This window comes from Micrasema longulum, unplaced genomic scaffold (assembly GCF_059751315.1).
Source record: "Micrasema longulum isolate JH-2025_06_02 unplaced genomic scaffold, ASM5975131v1 h1tg000583l, whole genome shotgun sequence".
In the NCBI taxonomy this organism is placed as follows: domain Eukaryota; kingdom Metazoa; phylum Arthropoda; class Insecta; order Trichoptera; family Brachycentridae; genus Micrasema; species Micrasema longulum.
In genome coordinates, this window is record NW_028277779.1 from 117889 (window position 1) to 131448 (window position 13560).

A 13560-nucleotide genomic window follows, 5' to 3' on the forward strand; every position below is an offset into this window, starting at 1 on the left:
AGGATGAATAAGGAAATCACTTCGAGGGCTCTGTACAATAAACGTCCCGAGAAGTCTTGCAGTTACAGAGTGCATAAGCGATCGGGACTCTTATTCCCGGTTCATGATCCGGGGCTCCGATTACAATGGGAAGTTAACATTCATCTTCAATTGTGTGTAATATTAAGTTTTCTGTATGAAAATCGGACTCTTTTTTTTTTAACGTGTTCAGTTATAGGTTACAGATATTTTAAAAACCGCTATGTTAAAAAAGACATAGAGTTATTGGGGAATGTCCAGAGAAGAGCAACTAAAATGGTAGTTTCCCTAAGAAATAAATCTTACGAGGACCGCTTAAGGGAGCTCGGGTTAAGTTCACTGGAAGAGCGGAGGCAGCGTGGTGACTCGATTAAAACGTTCGAAATCTTAACTGAGCAATATAATGTACCCAAGTTGAAATCAATGTTCACTATGAATGAAAACCGCCATCTCAGAGGTCATTCATTGAAACTCAACACTACCTCCTTCTCATCCAACCCCGGGAAGAACTTCCTGACAAACCGAGTTGTGGAGAAATGGAATGGCCTTCCCGAGAAAGTGATTGGTGCTAGTTCAGTTAATGTGTTCAAAAACCGCCTAGATGCACACATCAATTTATAATGTTTAATAACCATGTACAGTTGTACACTTGATATACGCGCATCAGCTTAATAGCTAGTGTATTATTAATAATAATAATAATAGGCTACCGATGAAGATATTTGAAAGGTTCATGCAAATATACTCATTTACGTACACAAGTATTGATTTTCCTTTATACAGTCGAAGATAACTCTGTTAACTTCGCATTGTAATCGGGGCCCGGGTATATCAACAGATAAAAGCTGAATTACGACATGTCTAGAGCAACTACGCGGAGCCCACGGACAATTGAGAGTTCTAGCCCCTATTTATATTGAAATAAAGAAATGTTATAGTTTGTTAATACACAAATCTTGTACTAATTTTTTGGTAACAAAAGAGGTAAGAAAGAATTTGACTTCTCATATTTGAGACGCTGAGAGCCAAAGGAACTTAAGCGATATTTAAACAGTTTTTGGCCAAATGGCTTTCAAACATCTATAGAATGAATAAGACTAAAATAGCTCGCACAAATTTGGCTTTTGCGTTTCTCTCGCATAACTTTTTTGTGAAACTTTAATTTAGCTATACAGTTGATTAGGTTTCTAGCTAAGATTTTAGCGCTTGAGTGAATGTGCTTAAACAAAGGATTTCTTTTCACTCAGATTAATACCCGTATGCAGAGACAAACCTTAAGGTGAGGAGAGTACATTCTATTGTCTTCACCTTCGGGTTATCCTCTGCATTTGAAATTAGAATGTGCTTTCCTCACCTTAAGTTTTGTTGCATACGGGTATTAATGTATGTCAAATGTCGCATAAGCTCCTATGGCTCTCAGTGCCTCATTTACCGGCTTATGTTTTTTTACCTATTTTAATAAGTGGTAAAGAAATTGCACTCTTAATTTGAGAGCTTCAGAATTGATTACTGTGCCAAGAAAATATTACTATAAACCCAAGTTGAAGGTGAAGGATTTTGAAACATTGAAAGTAAGATCTGCACTCACCGACTGAGGAAGATGGTTGAGCGTCTCGTGGCCTACAGGATGCTTCAAATACTCCGGAATCTCCCGCCACGGATTCGTCGCTGACCGCGGCAGACACTGATCTACTATTTGTACCTGAAAACAAAATCCCTGTTTAAAAACTCCGATCTATAATTGACAATTTTCTCGAAGTCGATCAACTTGATATTCTCGTGGCTGGTTATGAATAACATTTATTTATTATATACGCCCAAAGGGCTTTTATGTGACAGATATAAAATTAAAATTCAAGCGTTTCATGGTATAACAAGACAATATGCAGGTCTAATAAATATGTATCTAATGAACAGATATTTTTCCAAAGTTCCAAATTACATTATTTATTTATTTAATACTTAATAATTAATAATTGAACTAACAAACTATTCCTCACTGGGAAAACCTGTACCGAGGAAGACATTTTATAATTTTTGTTTAGTGTGATATATACAGGATGTTCTTTAAACCCTGTCATATCCGAAACCACAATGATCAGTATAAACAAGAAAACATATTGGCACATTAAAATAAATTTTTAGAACAAATAAAATTTACAAAAATAAAATATTTAAAAAACAAATGGTAGCTTACTTCTGCAGGGGAGAAACGAGGAGGGGGCTTAAAACTCCCCCCTCCCCCCTTGCAGAAGTACGCAACCATTTGTTTTTTTTAATACTTTCTTTTAAAAAAAAATGTTCCTTCTAAATATTTTTTCAAATATGCTAATATGTCTTCTTGCCCATACTGATCCCCGTGGTTTCGGATGTGACAGGGTTTAAAGAACAGCCTGTATATATATGTATTTACATATTTTTTTCACAATTAATTGTTTTAGACTTTTTACATTGATATTAAAAAATACTTGATTTTAAATACAAATGTTTATTGTTACAAATCTCAATTAAGTGTAGGTAGCTTGGATTGTAGAAATTGTAGGCTGACCATAGTTTCCAGGTTAGTTGCACTTTGATTCATAATAGTATTGTGATATGTCCCAAACATTTTTAGGCAGGCTGTTAAAGGATTTAAGTCCACGATATGCTTTATAGATATACATAAATAAACATAACATACTACATAAAAATTTACAGGGTGTTCATTAAACCCTGTCACATCCAAAACGATGATCAGTATGAGCAAGAAAACATATTGGCACATTAAAATATTTTTTTGGAACGAAAAAACATTTTTAAAAAAAAAATTGTTCTAATTTTTTTTTTTAATATGCTAATATGTCTTCTCGTCCATACTGATCATCGAGGTTTCGGATATGACAGGGTTTAAAGAACACACTGTATAATTAAATGTGTAAAATAAATAATAACAGTTTCAGACAAAAAATTTAAGTTTACAGTAGGTAAGCAATATACAAAAAGTCAAAGTGATTTTTACAGCATTCAAATTATGTTAGTTATTTTGATGTTTTCAAACGAAATGAATCAATTTTACCATACTGGTTTCCGAGCCGGCGCAGTCTGATAGGAGAATTTACGAATCACGAAGGTTCGAGATGAAATAAATAATAATAAAGAGCAGGGTCTCACAGTAGGACAAGGTGCCGCTGGAGTCGGGGCGGGGCGGAGTCTCCGAAATGGGGGACAGGAGGGGCTCCCGGTCCAGCTGGCCGCCCGTGCACAGCACCTCCAGGATGTCCGTCAGGCAGGCGATGCTGTACGGCGGGGGCGCCGCGGGCGGGGGCGGCGGCGGCAGGGGCGCCGGCGGCGACACGGGGGGGCTGCCCAGGCTGCTGTGAGGGCTGGCCGAGCCGGAGCTCTGCAGTAACCTGAGAGGAGACATTCTAATTTATAAATTGAAATGTTACTAGATCAGTCTGGAATCCTGGTGTGGTTAAGAATGGTATGAATTGATCATTTACTCGGTTTTTTGACTCTCGGGTTAAGAAGTGGGAAAGTCTCGGGGATACTTCTGAAGTGGTGACCGATGTTGATGGAACTATCGTCTTTTAGAGATTTAGTGAAAAATTGGTTTTTATTTCAAGACCTCAAACAATGCAGGAGAATGTTTTTAGGTCTGCACTGTAGAAAGTTAACTGATACTTGTATTTATTGAAGAAGACACTCACCTCGCAACTCTCCGTTGCAAATCCACCATGTCGATGGGCTTGTCCACGGTAAGGGGATTGATGATGCACTGCGTACCGCCGTAGATATCCGTGAAGCTGAGGCCAGAGCTAAGGGAGCCCTTACTACTCGTGGTGGATAGGGAACCCAGACTAGAGCTGCTGGACACAGACAGGGTACTGGCGGAGAGACTCTTGAGCTGGGACTCCAGCATGGTCATGGATCTCAGGGCGTCGCTGAGCTGTTGCAGAAGAAGTTGCTTCTCTTCGTGCAACCGCAGGCGGTCGGTGATGCAGCGATTCGACATCTCGAGCGCGTTGTTCAGATCCTGCTCTAACCGTTTGCATTTGAGCTGAATGTTGTTCATCTCCTGGGCGGACTTGGTGCGCGGGGTGATGCTGCGCAGCTCGCGCAAGAGTTGCTCCTTTTCTTGGAACAACAGGAGGCGGTCTTTGTCGGACTCGGCTTGCCCCGGTTGGACCTTCTCCTCGAGGTCCGCGAGTTGCTGCTGTATCCGCTTCACCCGCTTGCGAGATTCGTCGTACTGCAGGCGCATGCGCGCCATCTCGGCCAGCCGAGTGCCGATGGGGACGGAGTCGGCGCACAGCTCCGTCTGCGAGGCCGTGCTCAGTTTCTCCTGCGGTATGCTGAGGGTGGAGGCCGAGGGAGACACCTCCCCGAGCTGCAGCCTCGTGAGGTCGTCCTTGAGCTTGGATAAGGACTGCATGAGCTCCGCCTTCTCCTTCTCTCCCGAAGTTAACGACTTCTGAATGTTTCTCAACTCGGTCATGACTGCCTGTGCTTCGATGATGTTGTAGCACCCTTGCTGGTTGCTCATCTTTTGCTCGACACTGAAAGAAAGAAAAAAATATTTGTTTTTAAAGGTTATTAAATATGTTCATATTGTCGCTCACAGACGATAATTGGGGTATAGTTGTTAGTTGAATTGTGGACAAATTTACATACAGTGCATTTGAAAGTTTAATAAGCCTATGTCAATGTGTTAGTGCCTGTACGAGTACTCATTCAAATTTTGCTTGTGGTTACTACTACCGCTTGTGTGCCTAGACGCACACTAGAATATTTTATTCGACACACATATGTAGACTGAACATTGCTACAATTTTGGAAACTGTCTTAATAGACAATTGCTTTGAAATTAATATTTCAAAGCAAAATTATTCATATTTTCTATAAAATGAGAACACAATAAGGGTCTAAATCGCGAGTGGCTATGAGATAACTCTTGCGGTGAGTGGCATACTTAGTCATGAAGATATGGCGCTCTCAGGCGTAATGTTAATAATAATTTATTGCACCTATGCACATATTTATTATCGGGGAATCTATATAACACTACAGCATTTCAACATAAATATGGAGTGTCCTCTGGTTAAGTTAGTGTCCATCTAACATGGCTTTTAAATTATAAGTATTTCAATACCAACATTAATATTAAAACAAATAACAAACTCAATATGTATTAGAATTAAATAATAATTATGAGTTAGATACCGTATTTTTCAGACCATAAGACGCACTATTTTACTCTGAAAATTCAATAAAAAATTGGGGTGCGTCTTATGGTCCGATGTGTCTTATTGAAATTGATATAATAATACAAAAGAATACAAGTAATATGTGTATCAATCATACAAACATTTCTCATGGATAGTCATTTATTAGTTACTACAAATATTTTTTTGTTCCTACATAATGTTATGTAATTTCTTATGAAATGTATGGAGTACTCACGAGTGAAGGGTGTCGACTCCCTGCTGCGTACAGGACAGTTCAGCTTTGGCCTGCCGTAGCTCCCTTCGCAGCATGGCCACACGATCCTTAGCCAAGGCCACATCGGACCTCAGCAGATCGGGGTCGTATCGCCCGCTGCTTCCACTGCCCGTTGAACATACTGCAAGAGAAAAACACTGTATAAGAAAATATTTCAATGTATTCCTAACCTGTACCCTAGATAGCCAGGAGACGTTATGCGGATGAAGTCATTTTTGTACACACTATAAAAAAACACACCATTTTAAGTGTGCCAAAATCATTGAAAATGGGTACCGAATCAAACCCTTCAGGAGTAATATTTGTAAACAGGTACTGAATCAAACCCCTAAAGAAATCATGCTGTAGTCCTTAAAATATAGCTTGATTAAAATGACAGCTGCCAAACTAATGTGACTATTGACGGGAAAGTACTGATCACTGACCATGTACCGATCAAATCGATTTTATCTGATTTTTCATGCAAACATGAAACTCTGTTTCCGAAAATTGATATAAAAACGCAAAAAGGCTTGTTATATAGCGTGTTTAAGACATTTATTCACCAAAAAATAAGACATTTAAAATTTTTTTTCATGAACAACCTAAAATGAATTATTTTTTATTCAATCGATTTATATTGATCAATTTGTCTATCTCCAACATTTTGGCAAAATGATGTAACCTTGTAAGAACGTCATTAATATTTTTTTATTTTTTTTTTAGTTTTAATGCTGATTTTATATAATTATGTTGAATTATATGTCAAGCATTGTATTAAAAAAAATAACATGCCGGATACGAATGATTTTTCGTGTGTCAATATAAATCACTATCGATCACTGGACGTTACTACAAAGTTATGCCGTCACTTTTTTGATAACTGTCATTCTAATCAAGTTATATTTATATTTTGTGTATATTATAAGGACTATAATATACACAAAATTCGAATTTACTTATTAGGCAATTGACATTAACTCTGTTAACTTTCCGTTGTAATCGGGGCCCAGTTTGTTTCAGAGATATTGTACCTCCAGCGATTTACATCTTCATAGTAGCAATATGATCGCTGTTTAAACATGTTCAGAATGGTGAATCACTTAAACCAGTTAATGTCATGTTACAAGTCCGCTACGTCAAGTTCTGTAGTCACTTTTTACAGAGGCTCTCCATCTCTATTGAAATATGTCGGTGTAAATGAAATGTTTAACATTTTTCTGAATGAGCAGAGGCTGAATAGGTTTATTTAGTATTAGGTACTCTGATAGATTACATACATTTCTAGGAATGGCAATATCCAATATCCGATATATCTCAGAGTAATTAAAATATCTCCGTGACCTGGTTGCTTTTCTGGTGAGCAAAATGTACGTGTGTCTACATAAAAGTGTGTGATGACATTATTTGAAAGCACTTAGGAATGTCAGGTATGACAGGTGCAAAATATTTTTATGCAAATGGAAACATTCCTCCCTCCGGTCAATATAAAATGTTTTTTTTATTCATTAAATTTTTTTACTTTATCAAAAAATATTACAACAGAGATGAAGAACATTTAAGAGAAGATAATATAGAAGTCTAGGCATCTACAGGGCTTATGACCTGTCAATGGCTGGTTTAAGTGGCCACTTTACACACTGTGTAACATTCACCATTCTGCCTATATTTGAACATCTATATTCCTTCAATTCTTTTATCTATTGATGTCTGTGAAGTTAAAGAGCTGAAACCTTTATTTATGCGGGTGAGATTCATCTAATTGAATTATTTCACCTACATACTAAATAAAGGTTTCAGCTCTTTAACTTCACAGACATCAACAGATAAAAGAATTGAAGGAATATAGATGTTCAAATATAGGCAGAATGTTACACAGTGTGTAAAGTGGCCACTTAAACCAGCCATTGACAGGTCATAAGCCCTGTAGATGCCTAGACTTCTATATTACCTTCTCTTAAATGTTCTTCATCTCTGTTGTAATATGTTAATATAAACAGCTCCCCGGGGAGTTGAATCCAGTCCTTGTCTACAAAAATTTAGACAAATTCAAAATATTGTTAGTCAAAAAAGTTTTACTATTTGTTATGTTAAATGATCAGCCCATTTATCTACCATGCAAAAGGTTTCGGGTTTAATTCCCGACATGGCTGACATGAAATATTTATTTCATCTTTTTATTGAGACAGGACTTGAATTTTTCTCGGGGAAGGATTTTAATCTTGAATAATTTGAGTTGGTTTGTTTCATGTTAACAGAATGTTTTTCTTTGTTTATTTTTTCTATAGGAATGTACAATGTGCTATTTTTAATGATGTTTTTATTTACAATATTTTGAGTATGTCCAAATGTTTGCAGCAAAGCTGGATTTCCTCCCTAGAGAGTTATTCAGATCTTTATTTGTTACAACAGAGAGGAAAAACATTTTTGAGAAGGGAATATTTACAGGGCTTATGACCGGTCATTGGCGGGTTTAAATAGCCACTACAAATTTAGATCTAAATAACTCCCTAGGGAGGAAATCCAGCCAGTCAGCAAACATTTGGACATACTCGAGACATTTTTGAATTAACTAACTGGTAAAAGAACAAGTATAAAAATTGGAAAATTGTTTTCAGGCGTTGCCTAGTAGGTGAATTGGTTCAGCCGGGTGAATCTCACCCGCATGATAAAGGTTTCAGCTCTTTTACTTCACAAAAGTCAACAGATGGAAGAGTTGAGGAAATGCGGATGTTTGTTTAATGTTTATGTTTATGGGCAAAATGGTTAATTTATTATATAAATAAAACACGAGTGATACTTTAATCCACAAATTTGGAATATCCAGTGACCGGTTTCATCGCTTTCGCGACATCTTCGAGACTGGGTATCACTCGTGTTTTATTTATATAATAAATTACAATGAACTTCCATCAAGAATTTTCACTTACAAACTTAAATGTTTTAAAATGGTTAATATTACACAGCATGTAAAGTGGCCACTTAAAGCAGGCAATGTCAGGTCATAAGCCCTGTAATTGCCTAGACTTCCATATTTTCTTCTAAAAAATGTTTTCCCTCTCTGTTGCAACAAATCGAAATGTTCTTGTTATACTATAATATTATTGTAGTATATTATTCGTCCCAACTCGAAACAGAACTTTAGTCTCAATGCCTTAGTTTAAATTCGTATAAAAAATTTAAGTATTTTCATCGGTAATCTGTGGTTTAAATTTTCCGAAAAAATTCATGCATATATACTCGTTATCGTGAAGATAATTGAGGATAACTCTGTTAACTTCCCATTGTATCGGCAGTTAACAGATTTAAGTTATTAAAAAAATGGCATATAATAATTTACCTACTTGCAAATAGTGAAAGTCACAAATGTATGCAACATTATGGAAAACAAGATAACACCTGTTTTCATTTAAAATTCACAAATGTTTACTAAATAATAAGCAGAAGTTAACAAAACTGAAATGTGAGCTCACAATAAATTATGAATAATGTGTTATCAAAACAATGTGGTATCGTTTATCCAAACACTGTGACAGATGCTGAAATGATACCGTGCAATAAATGAGGGGCATATTGTTATTAAGAGTAAACTTTGCTTAATTAATCCATTTGTCATGATTATTTACAAATAATGGGAGATTCGCGGTTTAGCTCATTGTTCCTGATTCAAAATATAATAATTTTATTAAAATAAAACAAATATCTATGGGAACTGATCTATAATAACCACAAGCGGGATATCTCGCCCATGGCACGTGTAACACGAACATTTGCGTGTCGATATCTAGAATATGTTTTACTGTCAATTCGACACACTGCCTTAAATGAACAGAGAGACCATTCCACATGATATCCTCTAACAAAACTTATCCCTATTGACGGTATTTTTCTTTCAAAGCAAAAAGCAAAAGCATTCCAAAATCTGTTGAATTTACCTGGCTGGGATATGTTATTAAGCTTTAGTCGTTAATAAAAATTAAAGGCTGGATTTTATCCCCGAGGAACTAAGATTCAAATTTATTGCAACAGAGAGGACAATATGGAATCTAGCGCCATTACTACTACTGTTGTACTATTTGTACATTAATACGAGCACATTATTCTCCCCTCCCTTGTAAACAAGTGTCTGGTTCTTTGCTCCAGCTGAACCTACGGTAAGTCTGGCTTAGCTGTTTTTTAACATAGGCAGAATGGTAAATATTACACAGTGTGTAAAACGACTACTTAAACCAGCCATTGAAGTCCTGCAAGCCCTTACGCTTCTATATCCTTTACTCAAAAATGTTTGTCGCAATAAATTTCGATATCAACATTTGTAGCAAACTGTATTTGCTTTAAATACATAGAAAGCAAAAACATATACAAAAAAATATACAATATTTAAATCTTTATTAAGTAGTAAATAATACACTGATAGATTCTTAATTCTTAAAACAAAGGTTATGAGTCCAACGGGGAAAGATATTTTTATATTTTATTTTAATGAAATCAAAGTGGTTGATGAATATATGAGGGCATCGGAAGCAAAGATAGCAAACTCCCGTTTTGGTGTTTTCGAGAAACATAACAAAAACTGCTACACTAATGCCAAAGAGTCTTTATGTTAGAAATGTTATTTTCACTGAACTTAAACTTTGAAATACTAATAAATTGGCTTTAATAGAAATACGAATTCAAAAAACTTTCTTAATATTTGTATGGCACGGCCATTTTGCAAATTTAAATCTCGAGCCTGTCAAAATCAAACATGGTAAAGACAACTTGACAGCGGAGTTGCCAAAAAGAATAGGATTAAGTTGGGCTGCTGTCGGCGAGCTTAGCTACATTTTCGAAAACAAAAAAGTCCCAGTATGGTTAAAAAGACGTCTATGAATCGTGTATACTGCTGGTGACAACATACGGACTAGAAACCATGTCTGTGACACCTAAAAGCATCCAGAAACTGAAATGAACGCAATAATCCGTGGAAAGCCAGAATTTGGTGTATGTCTAAGAGACAATAAAAAATGAATAAATTATCATATCATCGATCGTACAGCGAAGTTTGAATTGCAGTGGGCAGGACACTCGGTAGACACCCAGAATAATAAATTGGAGACCATGGGCAAAGAAAGAGGTGTAGGAAGGTCACAAAAAAGACGAGCCGACGACATTGCCTCGATGATAGTCGGTAACGAATGAAAAAAGCGGGGGATAAAAAGAAGCAAAAACATTTGGAAGATGCCATTATCTAGCAGTAAAGACAATGAGGCTAAAGAAGAAGAATAAGATTCTATCATAACCACGTGGAATTTAAGTTACCTAAAAGTGAAATGAATAACTTTAAAATGTATGAAATGAAAATATATAAAACTTACAACTCGTTCTAGAGGTAGCGAGGGCGGTGAGGGTACTACTAAGATGCTTGTATTCATCTTGCGCTAATAAAAGCCTCTGTTGCTTCACATCGCACATCTCCTTCTTGGCCTGCAACAAACAAATTAAAATTATTAACATGGGAACTGTTTATTCAATTCATTACTGTATATAAAAAAAACACATAATTAAAAAGACACGTTGATTTTTACAATAAGGTATATTTAATTGCAGACGAAAATGCACATCAGAGACAGTGCGTAAGTGATTAAATTTTTAAAATATTTGGTTAAGTGGAACGAATGGATGACAAAAGAATGGTATAACCATTATAATATATACACGATGATGAATAGTAGCGTAGGACAACAAAGACGCAGCACGATTCACAAAGTTCCAGTGTCGACCCTAATGTATGGGAGCGAAGTATGAAATTGGAAAAAAGTTATGAAAGTAGGTTGAATGCTGTCGAAATGTGATCTCTCGGGCGAATGTGTTGTGAAACTATGTATGATAGGTGCACAAATGTCGAGATCCGTGCACTATGCAAGGCTGAGACAAGCATTATCGACAAAATCGAGAAAGGGGTGCTGCGTCGGTTTGGACATGTAGAGCGAATGGACAGCGAAAGAACGGCTAAAAGGATCTACGATGCGAATGTTTACAGATGCAGAAAACGAGGAAGACCGAGAAATACATGGCGCAATCAAATTCAACAAATACTTGAAGAAGGACATGTCAAGAGTAGGAATAATCGGCGTGCGCGCATGAGAAGATGTATGAATGTAGAGAAAGCGAGGTCTGTATGCAAATACAGAGTGATATGGCGTTCTATCCTCTCTGCCTACCTCTACAGAGAAACGGCGTGATGGTTTGTTGTTGTAAAAACAAATATACAAAAATGTTTTATAAATGTCAATTAGAGAAACCTTTTAAAAGTTTACAGGCAAAACGTTCTCTGAAATTACTAAATATTTGAAAAATTACCAATTTTAATTGAAAGAACATTATATTGATATTATATTATATTTATGATGTAATTCTGAGTGCATGGGGGGTTGGGAGTTTCCTGTTTAGAGTCGTCAACAAACTACACTATTTGGTGAAAAAATAAAAAGGAGCTAGATTACAGCATGTCTTGCAACTACGTAGGAATAATGATTTACTTTTTGTAAATTAAAATATTTTCTAAAAATCAAAAACAGCGTTAACATAAATTAGGTATTAGTGGTATTTTTATTATTTATAAGTAGGGCACACAAAAGCATATACTCATGTGTGCTCTAGAAATAATAATATTGTATAAACATAATCTCATTTGTAAATAGTTTAACACATGTGTCACAAGTCTGAATTTTGATATGATATGAATGAACCTCTCTTTGCCTAATTCATTACTATGCAGTTTCATTAAAATTTATAACGATTTATCTAATTTATTATTTTACATCATATAATAATTTAATTTCCTTTTGAATATTAATTATGAAGATAGGAAAACTAACAAAATGGATACTCGTAAAAGAAAATTTGAAGCGGATAATATTTATGATAAAAAAGTCGTATACTAAAAAAAAATATTTACTGTCTTAGAACGGGGAAACTATCCCTAGCTAGGCAGTTTAGATGACTCACAGCAAAAAAAAAAAAATATTTACGCGGGTATTAGAAGCAAACTCGGGTTGTGGTCCTGTGGCTAGTGTCTCAAACTCACGGACCAAAGGTCTGTGGTTCGAATCCCACTCTATCCCAACTTGATTCCATTTTCTAATAGTGAGTTATTTACAACTCGTTGAAAATGGCCCTCAAAATTAAATATTTGGGTAAATAATAAGAACGCAAATATTTCTTTTTTAAAAAAAAAAAAAAAAAAAAACTTAGAAATCTCCACCAAAAACGGAAAATGAGTTATTGATGCCAAAATAAACTATACATAAAAGTCTACCTACCTAAATAATAGCGTAATCCAAAACCGTCTCTAAATCTTGCAAAAACAGATTTCAATTATACTTGACACAGCAAACTCCGTTGAGTTGGTGAAGCATAATTACAAATCTAATAATTCTTTTTTCAAAGTTTTTAGTAAATATCTCTCCTTAGTAAACTCCTTCAATGGACATTTCTAAGTTTGCTTTTAATATCCTCATATGTATACTTTTACCATTATTTATTAAACCTATTGTGAATATGCAAATATATCATCATCATCATCATTCCCTTTCCGCACCTAATGGTGCATAGTGCACTGCATTGGCACACCAATCGCAGGCGAATCTTGATCGTTTTTGTAACATGAAGTTAAGATGATCAGTCTTGCGCTTCAGGTACCAGTCCGGGGACTATGAAATATTCCGGTGTAAAAACATAATGTTTAATAGATATTTCATATCAACCATGTCGGGAATCGAACCCGAGACCTCTTGCATGTCAGGCAAACGCGCTGACCATTACACCACGAGGCCGACAATGTAAATATGCGGCCATAAATAAATTACGTACTGCTTTACTTTTTTACACGTATCTCGCACAAAATAATTTCTTCTAATTACTACTTTTCTGTTCAAATATTTGTCAATCTTGATTACTCCTTACTAAGTTTGATAATATCTGAATTCAGAAAAAAGTCAAGCATATTTATTTACTCGTAAAATAAAGAGGTACTAAAAAATAAATATTAACTCGAAAACACGATGGTTCGTGTTGATATATGGCCGCTGTAAAAATATG

The 13560-nt window shown here is 35.8% G+C and overlaps 1 protein-coding gene and 1 non-coding gene across 3 annotated transcripts in view; both read right to left on the reverse strand.

Annotated features, from left to right (window-relative positions):
• kibra (WW and C2 domain containing protein kibra) overlaps positions 1–13560 on the reverse strand; it is a 166059-nt gene that overhangs the window by 8349 nt on the left and 144150 nt on the right. For both annotated transcript variants that reach the window (XM_088228467.1, XM_088228466.1), the window contains 5 exons: positions 10836–10944; positions 5461–5620; positions 3708–4556; positions 3169–3407; positions 1607–1720 (listed from right to left, as the gene is read on the reverse strand). In XM_088228467.1, coding sequence (XP_088084593.1) covers positions 1607–1720; positions 3169–3407; positions 3708–4556; positions 5461–5620; positions 10836–10944 — 1471 coding nt within the window. The remainder of the gene's footprint in view (positions 1–1606; positions 1721–3168; positions 3408–3707; positions 4557–5460; positions 5621–10835; positions 10945–13560) is intronic.
• TRNAV-GAC (transfer RNA valine (anticodon GAC)) lies at positions 13223–13295 on the reverse strand. The gene has a single exon. It is a non-coding gene; the product is annotated as a tRNA-Val (tRNA).